The 17,589-nt window shown below is 42.1% G+C and overlaps 1 protein-coding gene across 2 annotated transcripts in view; it reads right to left on the bottom strand.

The window, feature by feature from the left end:
* Window positions 1-1,303: 1,303 nt before the first annotated feature.
* The window catches only part of lmx1bb (LIM homeobox transcription factor 1, beta b), a gene marked incomplete at its 5' end in the record, with an annotated part of 46,821 nt that continues 30,535 nt past the window's right edge, over window positions 1,304-17,589 (bottom strand). For both annotated transcript variants that reach the window (XM_083911862.1, XM_083911861.1), the window contains 6 exons: window positions 1,304-2,377; window positions 3,507-3,668; window positions 5,344-5,410; window positions 5,779-5,856; window positions 6,356-6,531; window positions 8,900-9,132. In XM_083911862.1, coding sequence (XP_083767988.1) covers window positions 2,220-2,377; window positions 3,507-3,668; window positions 5,344-5,410; window positions 5,779-5,856; window positions 6,356-6,531; window positions 8,900-9,132 — 874 coding nt within the window. In that variant the 3' untranslated portion in view covers window positions 1,304-2,219. The remainder of the gene's footprint in view (window positions 2,378-3,506; window positions 3,669-5,343; window positions 5,411-5,778; window positions 5,857-6,355; window positions 6,532-8,899; window positions 9,133-17,589) is intronic.

Raw genomic sequence — 17,589 nt, 5'->3', positions numbered from 1 at the left:
TGCATAATCCTGTCCTCTTGTGTACTTGTTTTACCTGGACGACCAGCTTTTTGAGGGACCTAAATGAATCTGTGTGGAACGCCCAATCTCTCTCTGATGGCTGAGAGGGTCATCCCTTTGGCCTTCATCTAACCTGCTGCCACAGGGTTTCAGTCACCTCAGAGCGGCTTGGCATCTTGCAAAGTAACCAGGAGAGCTGCCAGATAAATAGGGTGTGTCCAACAATTAGTAAGTTAAGTAAATTGTCACCAGGTGCCAGATCAACCCCAATAACTGGGAGGTAGTATCTGAAAGTGCTCTCTAAATCTGCTCAATGGTTTCTTCTTTGGCAAAATAAAAGTTTTTGTTGAGGTGCCTTGGTTATTTAAAAAAACATAATAGGACAGCAATGGTATAGCCACATTTCAGAATAAATAAAGTATTAATAACTTATTCTCTAATTTTGGTCTCTAGTATACACCTCATGCTTGCATTCCTCTGACTTCTTCTGTTTTTTATGTACCATCTCAAACCCTTGTTTATGTAGTGTTGCTGTGTTTGATATTCACCCATGTACTAGTCCTCCTTGTTTAACGTTGAACGCTTCAGGGCTTTCCCTGGTAACCCCATGTTTTAAGTTCATGCTTTGAATTGTGGGTAATTCCCTCAGGCGAAGTCTGCAGAAATGCAGACTTTCGGAGAGTGTGCATGTAGGGCACAAGACAGCCTTCATGCACTTGATGAGTTGACAGTGAGACAGCCTTAAGCCATCACAGACTTACCAGGAACTTGTCTCAAAGTCTGTGAGTGTGGAGGCATAATTGGGCCTATGCATATTTACCATGTTCTCCGTCTTAGGTTAACTTGTTAGCATGCTTACTTTGCTAATTACAGTAGCACCTCACACTTGGTAAAGCTCATGGGGATATCTTTAAAAGTATGGGTGCAAGAGGAAAAGTCAGGGGATCACCAAACCTCATTAGGATATATCGTCTGTGAGTAATAGACTTAAATGTATATTTGGTAAACATAAATGTCTACCAAATATAGTGGCAATCCATCCAATCGTCATAGCGTGCCGACTGACCAATAGGCCGACATTGTTGTCCCTCCAGGTTGGCTAACAAATCCTGATGTAATAAGTTGCACTCGTAAAATGCTGTTCACTGAAGCATGTGATACATTCAGGACCTTTGAAATGTCACCACGGGAATGATCACATCTATTTCATTTTATCAGGAGAAAGACATTGTTTATTCATCAAACCAGTCAACTTTGGTCAATTAGCAACTTTAACATTTTGAGAATGCACATATGACAATGATAACAAAGGGCTTATGGTCTGTACGAAATAAATAGCAACATTGCTCATTTACAGCTTGGCTGAAGAAAAAACAAAACAAAAGGGTTAATCTTCATATTAAAAAGGCATACAGATGAGTCGTGACACTCATGAACTCACTAATTGCTCAACGAAAAAATGCTCTCCTTTTTAAATAAAGCTTTTTCAGTTTTAATATGCACCTTCAAGAGCCTGTTATAGTTAAATAAATAGAATGCTTTCCATTTTGTAACATGCACATCCAATTTGCCTGGGGAAAGTATTTACACTTCACTGATCCTACTTGTCCAACAAATTCTCCGCCTTTTTTTCTCCTCGAAACAATTCTTTCTCACCACAAACTTTCATACATACACAAATGTACAGTCACTCTTGCAGACATGCTGCACCTATTTACTATTAACACAATATCTAAACCTATTGAAAGTGATCAAAATGCTAACGGTGAACATGGAAATCCATGTAGTGTAAAGAAGAAACAGTCCAAACACCACATCTTCACCAGGGGTGGGGGTTGTTGGGGTCGGGGGGAGTGGGAGGGGGGGCTTACAAAAAAGTTTTAGTTTACAATTGATCATGCACTGTATAAATTCAATGTGTTATTTGGTTTGAGAGTGTGTAATCAGTGGCTTCAATATCTACTTGTAAAGAGCAATATCTCTTAGATAAACAATCCTACCGAATAATCTCTAATATTTAAGTCTTTTCCCCCGGGAAACTTTACTGTCCTACAATAAGTGGTTTTACTATCTTTGAGTAAGCTTCAGCACATAACCAGGAACTTTCGGCGAGGTTTCTTCTGTCGTGTCCGTGTTGGTGTAGAAACTCCTGGCCATCGCGCTTAAGGATGAGGTGGGCAGTTTATGATGTGCTGATGTTTTTTTCCCACTCCTCTCTTTCATGACGCAAAGTAAGAGTTCTGCATGGAGTAGAGGCGGTCGATGGGGTTCCCCACACGGGCCTGCATGGAGTTGACGTCCGACGACGCCATGAAGCAGTCACTGAGGCTGGTTAAAGACGTGTCACTGTCTATGTCATGGAATGCAGAATCATTACCTGCGGAGAGAATGATAACGAAGATAGCCGTCAGGATTTGGTGGCAGAGGCGTCACTCAAAATAAAAAACAACAACAACCCGCTCTTACTGTGAAATCAATGCAATCTTGTATTTGAGATTTATAGCAGCGTTGGGAAATCATAATTACTAATAGTCACTTTGAGAAATGGCTGCTGTGTGTCATCACAATTTGGGAGAGGTGTTTTGTTGGATATCAAAGCTCACTTTTTGCTGCCCTCGCTGGGACAATTGTGGTCTGTGAGGGAGCATGTAAACAAGGGGCATCCTCCTAAAAGATCTGGTTAATAGCAACTGCTTCCGCCTTTCATAAAACCTCAACATGTTATTTCTCTGGAGGGAATAGTTAACTTTATTACACTCTGGGTCTTAATGATAGTGTTGCACAAAATGGGGACAGTGTTTCGAGACATATCTTTTAATGCCTTGCCAATATTGTTCTTTTCCCCAAACCAAAGGAGTGATGAGACTGGGGATTTGGGTTCTTACTACTGAGATGAACTAAATGGAGGCAAATTATAAGGAAGTTATGAACTTCACAAAATAGTCCCTCTGGGGCTTATTGAGGACATCACTCCGAATTGTGTTATTTCAGCTACATCCTGTGAACTAACACTTGATTGACTGATTTACCCCCTCTCTCCCCCCTCTTTGCATTTTAATCCTTCCCTGTATCACACAGAAATCAGAGACTTGTTGTTTTCCCATTCTGATTCATTAGTGCACACAAACCCTCAATCATTGTGTGGATCGTAATTTATCTCGAACTGTCCGCACAGACCACATGTTTTTTTTTTTTTTACCACCGTCGGAAAACATCATCAGTAACGGGGCATGTCTCAGGAGTGGAGGCGGAGAGTTAAAACCATATTAAACATATTTGAAAATGAACTTCAAAACCCAATAGCTTATGAGCATGCTTGTGTTATCTCATGTGGGAGGAGAAGCTGCTCGTACGTCTGTGAGCAGCTTAAATCAGGGGAGCTGCGGCCCGAACACATGTCCCACACCGGGGAGCTATGAGGTTGATCAAGGGACATGCATGTGTGTGTGTGTTTTTTTTAGATCAGGAGTGGGTGTGCGGGGGGGTGAGAGTTGGTAGATGCTCACCATATGGGTTCATGTGGTCCCCGGGCATCTGTGGGGGGGTGAGCCCCTGTTGGAACGGGTCTGTGCTGTAACCATTCTGATCCATGGCGACCAGCTGCTGCTGTGGCGGAGCCAGCGGTGTGAAGGAGTTCATCATCCCCTCCATCCGATTGGACATTACCTCTGCAAGGCAAAGAGAGCAGATGGGAAAAACCATTACGGGAAATGTAAAAAAAACAAACAACTTGAGATGAGTCTGCAGAATGTGAGTGTGAGTGACACAATGGGCAGATAGAGGGGGCTGAACCAGGGAAAACTATGATGATGAGAGCATTAACAGTAAGGACATGTTTCTTGTTTCCTGGTGGATTCCCATTCATACCTGGTAATTTGAGACTTTTCTGCCAGAACAAAAAACGTGATACAACCAAAGTGAGTCTAGCGCTTGTGAAATATTTACAATAACCTCCAAATACCTGAACTGCTTGCCTGCATCTGTTTGTATTTCCATGGAAACTTACAGTAGTCTTTCCTGTGGCTTCTCCCACAATTCCCTTCACAAGCACTGCTTTTGGCCAACCGACTTGTGAGAGGGACACAAAAGTCCTGTGGCTTCAACACTGGAGGCCCACCCCCACCCCCCGCCTTGCATTTTCCTATGCAGTGGCTTCCCAAAACGATGCCTGCAATTCATTTCATTTGGCTCCCAGGCAGAAAATGTTCTTGTTTACACGGCGGCATATTTGTAATCTGTTATGATGTGCAATTATTGAATTTGTGTACTCTTTTCTCGCAACACAGTTGACTATACTGCAATGGAACAGTTATTTTCCCATCCAGTGTTCTCCATGTTACTGCTGTTTAGCAGTCAACAAAAAGAAGCAATCAGGTACAGCTTCTAACTAGCTTAATGTCAACATTTAAAACCAAAAAGAATGAAAGACCCCCCTCCAAACATGTTTTAAAACATGTACAAATCATCTGTTTTCAATGATAATCTGTTTGATACGATTTTTCTACAAACAAGTTAAATTACCTTGATGAAAATGATCTTAATCTATGAATACTGTATGTTTCCACATCACACTTGTCAGACAATTCTCACCAGAAAGACATGTTTAGGTCGACTGTGCAAGAAGCTTATTACGACCCATATTTATGTTTATTGTGGAGACAGCCTTTAGTGATTTAGTAATTATGGCGGGAGCAAAGTAGGAAGTAGGGGGACAAATAAAGTGCGACACAGTCAGCATACAGAGGATGTCCGGGTTGTAGATGGGTCAAACAAACACAGGACATTTACTCAGGGGACTGGTGTTTGTGTCCCATGTGAAATCAAAATTCACCAGTCTAACTCTATTGGTGCGTAACCACGTCACATATGTAACTACATCACATGCATCACTATCTCACAGGCTAAACCCCGTAAAAAAAACCTACTCGTTTTAACCAAAACTTGTTGTCTGACCTTATAAAATATGTCCGATTCTCAACATTAAGCACACCAGCTTTGATAGGAGTGCAAATTACTCTGTCTGTGGTTCAGATATGAGGACGTGTTGCGCTTGTATAAGGTGAATACTGCACCATTATTGGCTTCCAGTTGTGATGTCACAAAAGTTTGCTCATACGCATTGAGCTCAGATTTACGTAGAGCACAGAGAATCTTTTTGTCCTCTAGTATCAAGCTCTGCACAGTGAAGCTCATACAACCATGTGACGTAACAATTAGCAAACAGAGTGAGTTAAGGGGAGCTTTAACAATGTCCAAAATGTGAAAGAGAAAAATTTCCCAGAGAAAGATGTCTGAGGCAATGAGCTTCCACTGTGTGTGTGCGGGGTGAGTGCAGTATCGTACCTTGGCCAAGTCTTTGAGAATTCTGTTGTTCTTGTTGTTGCTGCTGTCTTCTTGCCAACTTCTTCATCTGAAACGGAGGAGTCAGAGTTGTGAGGAACCCCCAAAACTAACATGCGCTCTTTAATTTGAAAAGGATGCTCCTCGCTGTTCACCCTCGAATGAACTGCACAGAATCTGTATCTGAGTGCACTTCGTTGTGGAGTATCAAAGGTTTTTCACAAGATAATAATCAGAAAAGAGGAGGGCGTAGACATTTAATGCAAGAGTGAGCGAGATTTGCAACTCCTTTTTTTTTTAGGCATTTGGTAAAAGGAATGCAGTGATAAGTTTAACACACATAGTTGTGGTAATTTATTAGCTGGACTTTAAGATGGAACAAGGCTGTTGTACGTCGATGCTAAATCTAATTCATCCCCCTGTGTTCGCGGCTCTCACCTTGGCTCTCTGGTTCTGAAACCACACCTGCACCACGCGAACACTGAGTCCTGTCTCTGCGGCCAGCGTCTCCCTCACCTGAAACAAGCAAGACAAAAGATTTCCAGCAACCAACGAGAAAACAGCACACTTCACCAACACACTGAATGACTTCGCCTCCTTAACATATCATCCACATTTTCCGATAGGCACACTGCCTTTTTGATTTGCTTTGATTTCAGGGAATGTTGAATGAATGCAGTGGTCGTTTTAGACCTCTTTTGTTATTGCCTCTTCAAAGCCTTGGACCGGGTGCAGCGCCTGTTTAAGGGCCCGAGCTGTGGAGGCAGTTCTCCTATCTCAGTATGACATTTGGTGCAGGCGGTCTGCGTTACACCAGCCTGCCTCAGTTAACACAGAACAGAGTGCTGCATGCCACTTCAAAGCACAGCTCTGAGGTGGGGGAGATTTTTTTAATTTGAGAATTTTATTTGTGAAACTACTGTAGGGCTCGTGGTCGGCATCTAAACCTCCATTACTCCAAATGCAGACCAGGGAATATATTAAAAAAAAAAAGATTATTTAAACTTTGTCTTACCTTTCTGCAGGGTTTTGAGGACACCTCAAAGGAGGCCTTGAAGGCCCGTCTCTGTTGAGTGGTCAGGATGGTTCGGGGTCTTTTGGGCCTCCTGGGATCCTTCCCATCGTCCCCCTTTCCTTGGCCTCCTATGCCTTTCTCCGGCTTGATGTCCAACTCCTCATCGTCACTTTTCTCTGCAGAAGGAGTCATTTTTCTTTATCATCATCCAGCACAAGCTTGAACTGACTACACCCTCTAAGTCAGTGACAGTCTGCTGATAAATATATCTTTGCTCTTCTCTATTCTCTATAAGTGCATAATCAAAGGAGACACATGTGTTTTTGATACTTTGTTATCAATTTATTACAAAAGGAAAAGGCCACATGTACGATTAGACTTACGGATGTCTACGGCTCTTGCTCTCAGAGAGCACAGTGAAATATGCACATTTGTCATTGAACTGGACGCCACGTCACATGTAAGTTATTGTGCTCAGCTTTGTCTGATTTACACTAAATCAATCTCTGATAAGAATACTACATCAAGTGCAACATGAAAAAGGCAACACAAGAACATGTGGGAAATGCATCTTCTGTGACACAGCAAGAAGGTCCTAATTTCATAAGGATTGCTAAATTTTTACAGTCAGCAGCAGGGTATTACAGTTCTGGGTTGTAAAACCGGTGTCGTTTTTATGCTTCTATCCTACAACAGACCATTAAAATGTAATAATAACTTGGTGTTATTAGATTTCTGTTATTCAGAAAATGCTTATTTTCTCAGTCAGCTTGTTGTTTGCAGCTATTACATACAATAACATACACGTCCAGAGCAATTATTTACTTTACGGTTAAATCTAAAATTGAATGCAATGATTATAAAGTTATTTGCACTGAAAAGAACATGAAAACAATATGAAACACACTGTATCATTAACTCTGAAAGGTCCCATATTATACTCATTTTCAGGTTCATTCTTGTATTTTGAGTTTCTACTAGAACATGTTTACATGCTTTCACATTCTCTGTCTGAGAATACCTGTATTCACTCTCTGTCTGATAAGCGTCTCTTTAAGCTCCCCTCCTGAAAAAACAGTCTGCTCTGATTGGTCAGTATTTCCAGGTCTTTCGCATCTGCGCTCTCTGCATCTCTGCATCTTTGCATCATTGCAGACGCGGAACGACTGTAACAGCACTGTTGCGACTCTTTCTACCTTTATAAAGCATAGTTGTGACATCACAACCATACAGAAGTGCCGACGGCTTGTTTAAAGACTGTGTGCATTTCTCTGTGGATTGAAAGTTTTGATACTTTCACAGTATTTATATGGCACATCAATTTGCTTTACAATAAAAACAGACATGGAGATCTCACTTTTTACAATATGGGAGCTTTAAGAGTAAATTAAATAATCCATATTTGCCTCTAATTATGAAATGTTTAAGCTGTTATGTGGGCTGGAATAGAGTGGCATGACATATAGTATGAAATATGTTACTTTTCCTTAGTTTGACATGCCACAAAGGCCACAAAGTTATACAAACAAAACGTGAAAAATAAATGAATGAATACCCTTCTATGTGGGGTTGAAAACAAGTGTTTCCAGATCTAAAGCAGCCGTGCTGTTAATGAATGCCAATGATTTTTGGGTCTCGAGGCTGTAAGGAGAGGCACACATGATGGCTCAGTGTCTCCTGTTATCTGGTTCGGATAAGTATCTACATTTCTCCTCAGAAAACCTATCGTCTGCCACATGTTGAGGTTAACCTCTGCTCATGTCAACATTTTCTCCGTCTTCAAATCTGGAGACGTGCACAAAAGACATGCCTGCGCGATACACTGGGCCACAACCGAAACGAGGAAGACGCAGAGCAAATATTCCCACAAGTTGACAAAAGTTGACACAGGCACAGATGTATTTGACAAATTCCCCGCTTTTGTGCATGTTTAAATGTGAGCCAGATGGTAGTGAACAGTGAGGCCTGGCGAGATGCCTTATTGTGTGTGGAGGCTATGGACGAGGAACACTAGAGCTGATAAGAGCCGAGGCGCAGGCTTTCTGCAGAAAGGCCCCAAATCCCTCTGTCACTCACCATGATACAGTGACTTAATTCTTTCCAGCACCAGATCCTGCCCACGCATGGAGAGCCATTAATACAGGGTAGCTTGGCTTCGTCCTGTTTTCACTTCCTACTGTATCATAAACCTACGCTCCGCGCTTGAATCAGAATGCAAAATAACAGTTATTGAAAAGTTGCAGTTGGAGCAATGTTTTAAAAGTTTTTACTGCCTACGCTGCATGTGAGATCTCTAAATAATCTCAGATGTTCAGCAAATGATCTGACAACTAGTTGAAGGACAGAATAATATTTCTTTCTTTCTTTCTTTTAACATTACTAACTAAAACCAGTTAGATTGAGTTTGGATCCATTCTGGTGGATGTCTAGGTTGGCTACCACTGTGATGGAACAGAGCATACAGAATACAACACCATGGTGTCATATGATTATAGCACCACGGTGTCGTTCTCACTCTGGTGTGAGAGGGTGCAGAGGGCTCACCTGAGTCTGAGTCATCCGGGCTAACTGAGCTGAGTAAGTCCTTCTCCCTCTCGTAGTCGATCTTGCACAGCAGCTGGCCCTCCTTCAGGACAAACTCGTCGCCCTTCCTCAGCTGCCGGTCACACACGCAGCAGCAGAAGCAGTTCAGGTGGTAGACGCACTCCAGGGCGCGCATCACAAACTCTGTGGGGGCGATTTTCTCCATGCAGCCGCTGCACTTGGTCGCAAACAACCTATAGAACAGAGAGAGAGAGAGAGAGATAACTGTAGGTGTGCTGATGACAGATCGTCAACAATACGTTACTTCTGACAGAAGAAACAGAGCATTCATTCTTTTGTATATGAAAAGTTAAATTCATAAGAAATTAAATGCACACATGCTCAGTTCAGTACACTCTAACTATGTATAGTATAGTTGTGACATGACAAACGTACAGAAGTCCTGACGGCTCGTTTAAAGACACATTTTCTGAATACGGTCTGTGTGCATTTCTCTGTGGAGTGAGCACTTTGACCTACTTTATAATTAAAAAATACATTGAATACATATTTCACAACCTTTAAAGCGAGACTATGTAGCTGTATAGAAGAGAAACATCACATTATTTGTCAAATGAAAAGTAGAAAGCTATATGGTAATTCATTCATGTGGCTTTATTTTGTACCGTAGCCTTTCTTGAGTTGCCCATCAGGGTTCTTTTTGACTAAGAGTCAAGTTGGCTTGCTGATCCTGTGGGCAGCCAAGGAGGTGACTCCTTTTGGCAGCAGCTCATCTGTTAAAATTTCTAGGGTGGGCCCGGCCCCGCGTCATTCCAAGGGAGCTCAGTCATGGGCACCCAAATCCACTCACAAATCTAAAAAAGAGGCTGGATCATGTTCTAGTGCAGTGATCAACAAAACCTGATGATCCCAGTCGAGCCGCTGCTGACAATTTACACGTTTCTTTCATATCCACGACACTCTACTGTATATGCATCAGATAGCATATCAGAGGCCATGATTCATTGCTGACTACTGGGCTGCCCTCTGGTCTGACTCTGTTCATATTTCATCTTACTGTCTAATACCATGCCTCTATGGTGCAACGCCGTCTCTATCACCATTTCCTAGATAACACCTCCATCTTCTTTTCTATCCTTTCAGGAAGATGTTTGCATTGTTTTATTGGTGACTGAGAGGCATTTAATTTGTTCTCTGTTGTTCAGAAGAAGCCACATTAAATGGAGCAAGAAGGCAGGGAGTGTGGTTGATCTTGTCCAGCCGTAAAGCTGGATTTATTAGCGGCCTCTTTGTTTGCCCTGGTCTGGAAGACAGCTGGCAACCGCCTATCTATTTGTGGTGAACATCTATTTCATTGTGCAAAGCAGGGAGGCAGCCAGAGGAGGAATTGACATCATCTGCTGGTTCGGGACAGGGATGAGCGGTAGTGATGAATATAATGTGTAAATATGAGCGGAGGGAAACCAAAGGATGGTTTTGTTATGGTAATGCTGTTATAGGTGCTGATTGAGTAGTGATACGCTGTGCAATGTATGAGCAGCTGTATGCACGCCGGAAACAAGATGTGGGTTTTGCTCTTGTCTGTGCAGCTTTTAAAAATAATTGCTTCACTTGTGCTCATCAGATCAGCCCCTGATTTTATATGATTTTAATTACATCACATCAATTGATATAATTGTACTATTTCCATCCGTTATGATCACCTGTATCCGGCACAGAAAAACAGCAGGTAAAGCATGGGATTTGCTTTTTAACCATCATGCAGCAGCAAAACAACAGAGATATCAGAAGCTGGCGCTCACAGGGTTCATGAAATCCTTTAATCTTTCATTTATTACAATAAGTTAAGGAGATTATTATTCAACTATGGAAAAACCTCAAGGATAATCCCCTGAAAAAGAACTTTTGGCATGTTTCTCAAACAAGCAGGGTTCTAGTTTAAGTGACCTACCAACCTGGATCTGTCTTCTAAACAAACAAAAAAAGTTTGGACGCTGAAAAAATAAAATGCAAGAACAACACTACTGATAACAAAAAGAAAAAAAATCTGATTAAAAAAAGAGGAAATCTTACACGGATACACTCTTATAAAGATAAAACTGGATATTCAGGGACATGTTTCTAGTTTTTAGAGGGATTAGTGTGTTACATGCTGGGATCAGGAAAAAGAGGTGATGAATCTGTCAAGACGAGTTCCCAGCTCTAACTCTTATGTTTAGCTAATGATTGCCGGCTTAGGGCTAAGAAAGAGAGCAAAAAAGTGGAGGAAATGACTTGTTAGCGGTGGTTTTGATACGTCCAGGGCTCCGCATTCACCTACGACCGCTCTCTCAAATCTTCTCATCTAGATGAAAACATTCTCATTCAGCCCTCTTTCCTTTCTTCTTTCTCCTCGCCGCGTCTAATCTTGTAAGCCATTATTTTTCTATTTCCCCTCTCTGTCACTTTGCATTATTTTTGCTGCTGTAATTCCTATTCGTCCCTTCTGGAATCTTCCTGTCCTGCTTTGTCCTCTGGTCTAATCCGGACTTTCTGCCTGTTTTCAGTCCCCGGTCCCCATTCTCAGCGGGGTTCAGATGGAATAGCCATGCATGACGCCCCTTCTATGGCAACCACACCTCCACAGGAAGGCAACGGCGACTTTTCGGATGGGCAGAGAAGGCCTTTGAGAAGCTGGCAGCAGAAGTAAATCCTTCTCTAAGGAACAAGGAGAATTAGCAGGGAGCAGTGGACTAGGGATTTAACCCTACCCCTCTCCTTTGAAAGGCACAGTCAGTCCCACTCCTGCGGCTAGCCACAATCAAACAGAGGAGGAGTGGGGAGGTGGCAGTGGGGAGAGGAGAACACAAACTCCCTGAATGACACAAGCAGTGGATTGTGGAGGAGCCTAATCCCACTTTAATACCTTTCCAAGTTCAGCTGCTAAAGAATGCTCTTTAAAACAACACCACTGTGTGAGCAGTGAAGGCTGACCGGGGGGAGGCACGCCATTCAACCTCCCCGACATTACCTGATTAGTGGTTTGAGGACCAGACCAGTGGGCCAACAGGAGACGGAGGAGAAGATGTTAATGATGATTTTTTTATATAGAAAAACATAGTGGAGAAGGAGACTTCACAGCTCTGTGAAGCTCTACTGGGATATTAAAGATATTAAAGTGCTGTAGGTGTGAGTGGAATCAGACTTAAAGTGATTTGGGTGATCATTTACCACATTCTGCCTCTACTTGATCCCAGTGACCCATCACACTAAGTCCTGTATTCATGTAAAATCCACTTTCTGGACGTTCAGCTGTTTGGGTAACATGACTCCTGGTGTCTCAGAGGCAGGCTGCTCAGCTCCTTTAAGCTAGTCTCTGTATAAAAGACACCACAAATAAGACCACCAGCATGACAACCCACATCCCCCAGCTCTCGCTTTTCCTCCTCCCACACCTGAGCGCACAGATCAAGTGATGAGACGGTGTGGATCAATGGCCGCATCCCAAGCAGAGAGAAGTGTCAATATTTACCCAAGGCCTCCTCAGAACTGGACTCATAAATGAAAAGAAAGAGCCCAACTCAGCACATACTTCTCTCCCAGAGGAATCATTACGTCCCTCTTTTTAATCCTGTTTCCACATACCTGTAATCCCTTGTCTATGCTTCTCTCTTCCTCTCCCTTACAGATTATCACACTGTTGAGGCTTGTAACGCAACAAGCTGTGTTTTTAGCAAATACAAAAAAACACAGACGAGAACAAAAAAAAAGAGCGTTGTGAAGATGACAAAAGCCAATGGGGACCAACAGTTATTTTGTCTGATGAACACTTCAGCCAAGCCAAGTGCAGCTGAGAGACTTTGGCCTCTCTGCTGCTCTTCTTCTTCTCCCCTTTTTCCAGGCACTTTGGAGAACTATGCACTCTCCCTTTGAACAGATTATAGGCAACTTAAAGTGTGACAACATCTTAAGCTCTCACCACATGTTGCCAATGATTTCCCTTCTGCAGACATTACATTTAATGCTTCTGCCGCAGTGATAAGCATCGGGAGGACTGGGCGGGATAAAAGAAATCCAGAAGAATAAGAGAGGGGAGAGGGGGGAGGGTCGGGGGTATGGAGCTGCTTATGGCGCTTGATAATCATGCTACATTTAGCAACACGTGCAACAGTCTCACCTACTCCCCTTTTGCTATTGAACAACACCTTAACAATTTGGGGAAGAATAGCCCGGGCTATTATGTCACCGCATCCCTTCAAAGACGGAGGGGATGAGGATTATCCAGGCAGCAGCTGTAAGCTATTACTTTGAAGATGGACTCTCGTGTTTGAGCAGGAAACCTGCGGCCATGCCAATCACGGCTGAGGTGAGAGATGAGGCCTGGGAGGCAGGTCAGATAGGGGCCTCTGGGCAAGACGAAGGGCATCGGTCAACCATGCACGCTTGATACTTCCTGATTTTGTGGCGACATCTCAAATCAGTCTTTTCTCGGCAGCTAAACTGATTTTTAAGGTTTCTTTATTTTCAAAGAAAATGTGAGTCTTAACAGAGTAGTAATACACACATTCACATTCTTGCCAGGAATTAGATAGATAGATAGATAGATAGATAGATAAATAGATAGATAGATAGAAGATTGATACCACTGTCATATCTGTTGGCTAAATATAGTGCTACAGCCAGTTAGCTTAGTTTTGCATACAGACTGAAGACATGGAGAAGCAGGTATGTAAAAGTTAGATTACAATATGTTACCGCTCTCATATCTGTTCATCAGCCAGTTAGCTCAGCATTAAGACTGGAAACATGGAAACAGCTGGCTTTTTTCCAAAGGTAACAAAATCCACCTACCAGCACCTCTGAAAACTAACTAATTAACCAGAAATAGCTTGCACATAACTACAACTTGTGGTTTTTCACAATTTTTGTTGTACAAACAAGATACAACATGTTCATTAGTGAGGTTTAGAGGTGATGGTAGGAGGATTTTGTTACCTTTGGACAGAGCCATGCTGGCTGTGTCCCCCCGTTTCCAGTCTTTATGCTAAGCTAAGCTAATTGGCTGCTGGCTGTAGCCTTATATTTAGCAAACAGAAATAAAGCCAGACTGGACAAAAAAATCCACCGACACCCAGTAACATCTGGTTTTTGTCTTTAGTTGGAAAGGTTACAATCAACATTCATTCCTGGGACAAATGACTCTGCAGTAGGGCTGTCAACAAATATTCTAAATTCAAATGTAGATTTGAACTTTAATATATATATATACATACCGTATGTTTGAATATATAAATCAATATTCGATTGTGATCTGTGAGGTATATAGATCCTTTTAAATCCATATTTTTGTTGCAATAAATATGCCTACTGCCTGGTTTGCCTTCTTATGGACATAATGTGCAAAAAACAAACAAACAAAAAAAACAACCAACAACATATATTTAAATATATTCAAACTGTGTATTTACAGAGCAAATATATAAATATATAACTACATTTTAAGAGTGGTATTGATCTTCTCATCTAACTCACAGACACAAAGCATATTTCTTAAAGTAAAGTACCTCAAAGAAAATTTAAACCACAATTGAATCCAAATCGAACAAATAGCTAATTTGTTGTTCCAAATTCTCAGGTGGGGTCTTGTTGTCTGGAAAGACAACAAACATATCTGTCTCAAAGAGGCAGAAAACTGTTCAAAATGTTGAACAGCCACTTCTCAGCTACTCATGAGACACGCCTTGGCACGTGAAAATTTGTTCTTAGCAACAGTATCAAGAGCTTCAGCTTTAGAAGAAAACATTTGATGCCCAGATGTTGAAGGAAAACCTTTTCAACTTTGTCTCAACATGATGAAAATTACTTTGTTATGTATGGTCCTGTTGTCCTCTAGAAGCAGCAGACACTAGACGCTAACCACATTGCTCTAAAAATAGCAACCTGAACTTAACTAATACAAGTGTTTGATTGCTTGCAGAGGGAAAAAAGTCGACTCCAAAAGTTTCACTGTAACACGATCGGTGTGCATGTGTAAATAAAAGCAGCTAAAGCATATCCTGATTCATTCCTTCGCCGTGAGGTTAAAACTAACTTTCAGCCTGTGTGAGTAGACCGGTACAAAAAAGTGGGGCAGATAATGCTGTCTCCATAAATGATCTCAATAGCTGACCTTGTTTCTTTGGATCAGCATTTCTCTTTGGAGCATAGATTCATGGAGAGTAATGAAGCCAAATAAAAAGTGCCATCCTTCTGCTCCCAAGGGCCAGCTCCAGTCAGCTCTAAAAGCTGCTTAATCACCATCCCGTGCTTACTACATTAGCATAATAATGGCCTTTAAATTGAGGCTCTTTGTTTTTTAATTAAACTCCCAGCAGGTAAAAGTAAAACACATTAACGGGAGATGTGTACACCACTAATGGCCCAAAGGTGCCTTCTTCATCACACAGCTCTGGCCACAGGGTTCTGCTTGTTCCCCGCACTGAAGCGAAGCAACCCGGCTGCCTGCGAGCTCACAGGGGAGGAATGAGACGAGCTGATTGCACTTGGCATAGCAAAGATAATCGCAGAGACGTGTTTGATGTGTTAGTGTACGCATACACACCTGCCCTAAATCTCAAAGGGAACGCACTTAGTAATAGCTGCTGAGCAGAACTATAGAGAATCTGTAAAAAGACACTGGTTACAGTTGGTCTAGGACTAGGTGTTTCCAGGATCGTCTATCCCACACATCCGCTATTGTGAAATAAATATGGCCACTTTATGTCTATGGCAGCAGAGCTCCCATGTGCTGGAATGTGACGAGTCCCCGGCCAGACAGACGTCCCGGGCATATCTGTACATAACGCTATACTGCACAGCTGCACAAAGAAATCCTAACCCTTAAGTCGTTATTCAAATGATCTCATTGCAGGAGGCTGTGTTTCCCAGATTACTCAACAATTGAAATACAATTTGGAGAAGATAAGGTGCTTGTGTGCATTCTAACTGACAGCAGGAGCCTGAAACGTATGCAAATAGTGTACATAAATCTTTCATCTTTTCTGACTTAAACAAATGTGGGATGGGTTGTAACACGTGCTGCTGTGAAACTATATGAAATAGATACGATAAAACTACACATAGAGTCAATGCAGCGAGTTCATACAAAGCTCCAAGAGCAACAGCGGTATGCCGAGAATCGTCTTGCAGCATCAAGCGACCCCTTTCCTTCACATGTGTCTGCTAATGAGTCACTAGGAAAACAGTGTGGAAATAATCCTCCCCAGCCACACAGGTAGAACAAAGCTCATGGAGTGAAAAGGACAGTGTATTGGGCAGCAGAGGAGGCTAAGTACACATCTAAATACAAGAGTAAGCAGGCACGCACACATGATGCTGTTTGGACAGCTGCTGTTCCTGAGTATGTAAAATGAGTGCAACATCGCATTTAGGCTCAGTTTTAAGAGCTAACAACAAGTACTGAGCAACAGCATCAGTTGGGAAATCATGACTGTAAAGATGTCATGTATGTATTTTTTGCATTCTGTTTTTTTTTCCCGCTGCTTATTTTTAACCTGTTCTCAAAGTGGAGTTGATCCGTAAGCAAATAAATGAAAAGACTGTGAATTACAAGGCTATTATAAAGTGCTCAGCTCTGCCTTTTGTCACTGCAGTGAGTGAAGCAGTTTGTAAGGGCCATCACTGCTGGATATGTGACATGTTTACAACGCGGTGCCTCCAGAAGCAAGATGCTGAGAACCCAAAAAAAAAAATCCCCTTTAAGGCTCCCTGTTAAAAGCACCTGTAAAATCATCTGCACCCATTTTAGATTTCTATACCATATCGCCGGGTGTCTGTCTGTCCGCCCCTTCCCAACTAATCTGCGTGAGGCGTCGCAGAGCCCACCATTAAGGGCTCGGCCCGCTCCACGAGCGATCGCTGCTTCTGAAAGAGCTGGAAGAGCAGAGAGAGTGATGGCTACAATAAGTGTAATGGCTATCACATGCTATAGAGGTGGCTGACTGTAACTGCCCACAGACCCACAAGGTTCAAGTATCTATAATTTGTATTGTTTCTAATGAGACTCAGGAGCTGAGGATGCTTTTTGAGAAATAAAAACAGTTACGATCTCATGTCCACATAACAATAACTTCTCAAAGACGAGATTAAATCATGAAGTGGAAAAGTAAGTAACTTCACTTTCTTTATTGTAAGAAAATAAATGGACCCATCTTACTAGATTCAGAGCTGGAATGGTTAAAAAACAACATTTGGATTGGAGGGCTTTATAATTACTATTGACCCAGAGGTTCTGGGTCTAAGAAATAAAACAAACAGTAATATGAGGTGTTCTAAAGCACAAGTCTGCAAATATGCAAAGACAGGGTCTGGTGGAGAGCATCACGCTCTGGCTTCTTTTCTCCGCTCCTAATCTGTGGGCCTACACAATATTAAGACGGCTTTGGAGCCACTTGTGACCCAGCTGTGCACTAATGAAAAATTCCACAGCTCTGTGCAGAGGCCAATGGAGCTTGACCCCTTTCCTCCCTGAACCAAGCAATGTCCATCTTGAGGAGTTTACCAGGGCTGAAAGATACTGGATTAATAGGTAGCAAAGGAGAAAAAGAGACAATCTGGGAAAGACTGAAAAAAAAAGCCCTTGTGTGTTTCCCTTTTTTCTCTTCCTCCAATCTGTAGTATATTGGTGTGAAGTAAAGTGTTTGCCCAGGTTT

The sequence above is a fragment of the Echiichthys vipera genome (genome assembly GCF_963691815.1).
Source record: "Echiichthys vipera genome assembly, chromosome: 4".
Lineage (NCBI taxonomy): Eukaryota > Metazoa > Chordata > Actinopteri > Perciformes > Trachinidae > Echiichthys > Echiichthys vipera.
This window is presented reverse-complemented; position numbering and strand designations above follow the sequence as displayed.